At 37.3% G+C, this 6,983-nt stretch overlaps 1 protein-coding gene across 1 annotated transcript; it reads left to right on the top strand.

Moving 5' to 3' along the window:
- Positions 1 to 4,738: 4,738 nt before the first annotated feature.
- Positions 4,739 to 5,739, top strand: LOC149139397 (methionine aminopeptidase 1A-like). Its single transcript, XM_089450708.1, has one exon. It carries the CDS (start codon positions 5,089 to 5,091, stop codon positions 5,737 to 5,739), a length of 651 nt encoding a protein of 216 aa, XP_089306834.1. The 5' UTR covers positions 4,739 to 5,088.
- Positions 5,740 to 6,983: the final 1,244 nt, after the last annotated feature.

Raw genomic sequence — 6,983 nt, forward strand, 5'->3', positions numbered from 1 at the left:
GAAAGAACCAACTACTGTGAAGGTCTTGAAAGTATGATCATTTCTCTAAAAGAAGATCTCAAAAATTCAAATAAGCAGAATGAAGAACTACTCCAAGCATTTGAAGAACAAGAAAATGAAGTTCTCAAATTAAGGAAACAAGTGGAAGAAGGAAGAAAAGATGAACAAATCATGAAGAAGCAATGTCTTGAAAAGGAAGAGCAATATTAGGTTTAGGTAAATAACCTAAAAGGTAAATTAGAAGAAAAGGACAAACTTTTACGATTTCAAGATAGTACTAAGATTTTGGATGATATTCTTAGTAGTCAAAGGTCTCCTGCCATCAAATCTGGTCTTGGTTTTCATGAAACTATTGAAGGTGAATCTAACTCACAAATTGAAGCAAGGAACTCTAGTGAAAAATCTAAAATGCTTAACAAGGAGATAAGAGGTCAACCCCATCAACAACCAAGGAAAGAAAGAATTCAAAGAAAATCATTTACTCCTAACTATGGAAGTGATGATCGGTTATTTCTTCCAATGAAAAATGTTGAATGTTTTATATGTCATAATTTTGGACATGTCACAGCCAGATGCAAAAGTAGAATGATTCAAGCTAAAAATCGTCACACAGAAAGATCATCAGCTTCCACGTACTTTAAGGGATATTGTTTTTCCTACAATATGTTTGCTCACAAAGCCATTAACTTCTATAGAGGGAATCTGAAACATATAAGATGTTATTCTTGTAACAAGTTTGGGCATATAGAAAAAGAATGCAGGAGAAAAATTTGGCCAACATACCAAAAGGAGAAAATGTCATCACACTCCAAGGTATGGAAGAATAAGGAAGTACAACCAAAAATATGTGGCATAGCTCAATATACATACAGAACAGACTCAGGAGAAACCGAGAGTATGAAATTTCAATATTCTAATTCTCATACACAGTTATCATGAAGACAAGTCATGTATATACGCGAGTTCAAAGCTACACAGTCACGCATATGTTGGTTTGATGAAGAAGAAGTGGGACAGACTCAGAAAAATGATTTGATATGGTTCAAACAACTACAAATTATCTTTTTTGTCTTGATGATGGATGACTACAGTCTATGGATGTTATTTAGAAGTTCTTTCGATCCTCATAAGTTTTTGATGACTTGATGTATATCTAATTGATGACGATGCCTTAATATTTCTTATTGACATATGAAATGATCAGATCTGATAGTGAACAGGTGGCACAGGTTCAGGGGGAGAATATGCTATGCTTCTAATATTGTATTGTTGGAATTATGTTTAGAAGCCTTTGGTACCTAATGATTCCTATCAATGGTTGATATATTGAGGGTTCTTGTGGAAAGATCATGCAGTTCTTGATGATGATGTTATGATCATAGATGATGACTATGGTGTTTTCACATACATATGATATGATATGAGTGATTCTGTGTTACTGCTTGGAGATATGACATATTGATCCATGGAAAGTTATGATAAGGATATTTCTACTAAGGAAACAGAGCAAGTTGATATTGATGAGATCAAGAGGATGAGTTGATATGTGGCATACTTTGTCGCAAGTTGATGATATTTACCTTGTCATATCTTGGGAACTGATGATGGACATATACAAGTTATTGGTCTAGATGTTGCTGGCATATGCTTATAGTGCATATCACATATGGTGTGTGATAGTTGATGATGACGATCATGGTCTTGTTTATATCTTTGGTCTTTGTTATAAATTTCATGTATATCATTCGATGTAAAGGCCATATAAAGGCCCATGATGTAATAATATCTCTCTATCTACAATAGTCTTTTAATGAGTCCTTTTTGGTCATATGATGTAATGTATACCCCCACTATGCATGGGAAGGATGATGTAATAATTGCTATATTTCAGTCATGTATAAACATTTGGCATATCCCCACTTGGTTGGGACATTGATGTATGTATGAGTCATTGGTGATAGGAAGGTCATAGTCACATAGTTGAGTTATAGAGTCATGTTATTCTTTTAGAAAATATATTTTCAGACTCTGCGTGTGCCGAGGGGGAGCATGGATGGTATAATGCATCTCAGCATGTACAAAGGGGGAGTTTAATCAAATAATTCAGCATGTGCCTAGGGGGAGCATGATCAATGTTCATATTCAGTTGTTCAGATATGAAAGTCTTCATTTTGGTCAGCCCTTTACCCTTGATATCAAAGGGGAAGAGTATCTTGGTCTACCCTTTTCCCTTGATGTCAAAGGGGGAGAGTCTATTGGTGTTGCTTGTTATCTCTAATAGTTTCTACAACTTGTAGTAATCAACACCAACATGGTTGCCATCAAGTCCAAAGGGGGAGATTGTTGGCATTATGATACATGTGTTGTACTTGATGGTAACCTACTTGTAGCAGAACAACTCACTTGTATATGGTAACTAGATGGATCTATGTAACTAGATGAATCTACGGGAGAGATATCAGATGTGATAGAATACATGGAAGTTGTGTTTACAGATGTGATAAAATGCAGGGTAGTTCAAAGGAATGATTTCAGAAGTAATATGGAAAATCACATTATAACAAGTCTATTCAGAGGGAAAAAAGTAATGGTACAAAAGAATAGGATGAAGGAACAAAGTACTACAGATCAAAATCAAGAAATTGAAGAAAGACAATGGTTTAAGAAGTATACGTTGGTTCACCTTATCCAAATAACATATACACGTGGGCTCATGGAACAGAAGAAGCGTATACGTATGCTCACACTTTCACAGAAGGAAAAGCGCATATGGAATGGAAAATCAAGGTTTCAATCCGAGGTATTGGTCCGAGGTTTTGGTCCAAGGTATTCAGTCGGAGGTATTGGTCTGAGGTTTTGGTCCGAGGTTTTGGTCCAAGGTATTGGTCCGAGGTATTGGTCCGAGGTATTTTCTCTAAGGTATTGGTCCAAGGTATTTGGTCCGAGGTATTGTTCTGAGGTATTTTGTCCAAGATTTTGGTCCGAGGTATTTGGTCTGAGGTATTGATCCAAGGTATTTGGTCCGAGGTGTTAGAGTTGGTCCTTTGGCCTTCATTCAGTGATCAAAATAGGCCTCTTATTATGTCTATTTTATTAGATGTTTTTCACATGATCTTCAGTGCAAAACATGTCATAAGTGTGTCCATCAGAAAAAGATCAAAAAGAGTTTTACAGAGGTATATCGCACACCCGAAACCGACTCCCAGATCAGAAGATATGGTCGAATGAAGATTGTTGCTCATTTGTTGGGACAATTGTTGTTCCAACCAGCTGTTACTCAAATTTTCACAATTCTAAATCCTGGAAATTTTCATGAACATAAAAGTTTTTGTCTTCATGTCTGATAAATGCAACAATTTACTATTATTCATCTTCTTCATGGGTCCTTCAAAGGGTAACCTCACTGGAAGATAAATTGTTTCTATATGTGTTAGAACAAGAAGATCAAGGTTGCTTCAGTGCTGCAGGGTTACCAGTGGATGAGAGTTATGTCAATTTAATGGAAACTGCTATTCTGTTGCACAGTGTTTGAAATATTATCAATCATAAAATCTATCATAAACATTTTTATTATCTCATCATGAAATAATGAGTACCTTCATGGTTACAGTTCTATGGAGACAGAGGATAGTGACTTAGCTTCTAGCCTAGTTGCATTGGCTTCCAAGTTAAGGCATGCCTTTGCCAATGATTGAAATCCCTTGTCTCTAAGAATTGTAGGTCCTATTGTTGCTTCATCCATTAGCGAGCCGGATTCAGTATCAAACAGGTTGAAAGCGAAGAGGCTAGAGTTGAATGGATATCTCAATACCAAAGAAACATTTTAACATTAGGCCAATCAATAAAATTGAGCACATGAGACCAGTCATCCCTTTCAGATCTAGAGAACATGCCTCCAACAGTGCTTATTACTTCAAAGAATAAAATTTTGCCACTAGAATCTCCAAGGACAAGTTCATTGATGGCAAAGCAAGGTTAACAAAGCGATGATCCCAATGGCAAGTCAGGGAACAAATAACGGGGATTCCTTCCTTGTTTTAATCATCGTTTCTAATGAGATACTGAAAGTGGATATCACAAGACAATTTATCATTTCCACTTAGCTTTTGGACAAGAAAAATTTAAAGATGATCGTCCTCAGTTTCAATCGGTTCAAACAATTCTGTTTGGTTCTTATTTGTTAGCTAACATGACTAATGAAAAATGGATAACTATGTGCCATGAGCAGCGTGACTGGAAAAATGAAGGAACAATGTCTTCTCTTGGGGAGGGGAGTAGGAATGCAAAAAGGAAGCAAGGTGAAAGAGCAAGACAAAGGAATAGTGGATTAGTGAAGATAAGCCCCTGAGTCAAGTTTCGAAAATTACAATTTTTATTAAAAAATTGAGTGCCCGAATGGCCAAGCTCAGCTCCAAATTCCATGCACCCTGCAGCCACAACACACAAGTCAAACATCAAGCCAAGCCAATCCAAGGAGGTGTATAATGTGCACAACGTGTCGAAATATGTTGTGAGTGGTGTCTCATTTGCTTCTGGTACTTTACAACTTTGTGGAACTTATATTTATCACAGTTTATGCTAGCTTCATCTGAAGCAAGATTGGTCTTGAAGTGCGTTGGTCAAAATGGATGGATCAACAGCTGATGGTAGCGAATCCACTTTAGTTTGTGTCCGTTGCAACAAACCTGCTCAGCTTCAGTGTCCTAAATGCGTTGAACTAAAACTACCACATGCAAATGCTGCTTTCTATTCTCAGGATTGTTTTAAGGTGATGTGGAGCTCTCATAAATCTATGCATACAGAGGTGAGATTTCTAGCACTTAGGGTAGATAGCCCAGAAGAGCAGATATCTGTAGCACTTAGTAGAGGCTGGTTATATTTCTTAAAAAAAAAGGCCAGACTTGAACTACTCGACTTCCATATTTTGACTGGCCAGGGCCATTGAGACCTTATCCAATTTCCTCTAAGCGACTTGTTCCTGATAATATTGCAAAGCCAGATTGGGCATATGATGGAATACCGAAAGTGGAGCCAACGAGTGATTTACAAAATACAGTCGAGATTAAGACTCCAGAATAGATAGAAAGGATGAGAGAGACATGTAGGATTGCCAGAGAGGTCCTTGATGCTGTTGCCAGAGCTGTCAGGCCAGGAATAACCACATATGAAATTGATGAAGTGGTCCACGAGGCAACTATTGCTGCCAGTGGATATCCATCCCCATTAAACTATCACTTCTTTCCAAAGTCTTGCTGCACATCTGTTAATGAGGTTATCTGCCATGGCATCCCAAATGCCAGGAGATTGGAGGAAGGTGATATTGTGAATGTGGATGTAACTATCTATTACAATGGTGTCCATGGCGATCTGAATGAGACTTTTTTCGTTGGAAAAGTTGATGATGCTTCTCAACATCTTGTTCGGTCTACATATGAGTGTTTGGAGAAAGTGATAGCTATAGTGAAACCAGGAGTAAGATTTCGTGAAGTGGGAGAGGTTATCAGTCGACATGCTTCAATGTCAGGGGTTTTTGTGGTGAAATCCTATTGTGGGCATGGTATTGGTGAGCTCTTCCATTGTGCACCAAATATACCTCACTATGGCCGAAATAAAGTTGTGGGTATCATGAAAGCTGGACAGACATTCACCATTGAGCCCATGATCAATGCAGGAGTATGGCATGACAGAATGTGGCCAGATGGATGGACTACTGTGACAGCAGATGGAAGAATTTCTTAGCCATAAAATCAGCAGTTGTTTCAACATCCCAGATTTCCAGCGATGACACCTTCAGCAATTCGAGTGCCAACAAACCAATTCTTCTATTTTAGTGTGATTTAATTTAATTCTTAAATTTTAATTTATTTTATTTGACTGCATAAACATATGTGGTTGTTTGTTTTTTATTTTTTTATTTTGATTCCTATGTTTAGGAAATCACAATTAATATGTAATAGGGTATATATAGGATGATTTTTGAAGATGTAAGGGTTCGATTTTGCAGCAGAGTGAGGCTGCTTTGGACTGTGTAAAGCTTTTTCTGAATATTATTTTTAATGGAGAAATTTCTACCCTTTAGATTTGGGATCCATCACGGTGTTTAATGTCCAACATGTGTTCCTTGTAAGATCACTTACATACTTTATTTTTTCTACTAATTCTTGTTACAACATTATCTAAGGGAAGTGTTAGGAATCCATCCACGCACGTTGCTCCTTTCGCAATGATTTTGCTATTAAATGTAGTGGTTATATTTGTAGAATCCATCCTCTATTAGAGGCTTTGTTGAGTAACCATGTGTTTCTCTTTCTTCTAATGCTGCCACTATAGATCCATCCCCTGATTGATGCCTGCAGGGCAGCAGGCTTTCTCCTCCTTCCTTCTCTCATTTACATCTTTTATCTAGTTGAGCATTGCACCTACTTTGCCCCAAGTTTGCCAATAGAAACTGACATCAACTCCATAACCCAATGGTCCTTTCTCTTGTTGTTTTTGACCCAAAACTTTCAAACAAATCCCCGCACTTCATAGCTAGCCTAAGATTCATTTATTGCAGCTAACCTTCTTTGGCAAAGAGAGAGCCCTCTCTGGTCTGGCAAGGCTAGATGCCAGATAGAAAGCTTGGTCTGTGGTTACCTCAGGATTGCCTTTTCTCATCCTTAAGGTACAATCCTAAGTGCTAACACAAGGTATTGGTCCTAAGTGGTTTTTGTACAAGGTATTGAGAAAGGCCTAAAAATAGATAAGGAGGAGAATATCAAAGGGATAAGTGCATAAGTAATGAATATCTTATGAAGTGTTATATCAAAATAAAATATGCATGTTATGGGTTTCTGATGCTTTGCTTGATCTAGACTAAATATGCACCTAATCATTTGATGATGGATGAGATCTAATGATGGATCAGGATCATAATGAATTATCATTATGTGATCTGATAATGGATGGTCTAGATCTAATTGCTAACACATGTTTTATCCTTT

Source organism: Pinus tabuliformis, chromosome X (genome assembly GCF_031772625.1).
Source record: "Pinus tabuliformis cultivar Carrire ecotype Pingquan chromosome X, CPIR1, whole genome shotgun sequence".
NCBI lineage: Eukaryota > Viridiplantae > Streptophyta > Pinopsida > Pinales > Pinaceae > Pinus > Pinus tabuliformis.

Excerpts from the sequence above, each read along its gene's own strand:
- LOC149139397 (XM_089450708.1), top strand. The coding sequence starts at position 5,089 with ATGAGAGAGACATGTAGGATTGCCAGAGAGGTCCTTGATGCTGTTGCC.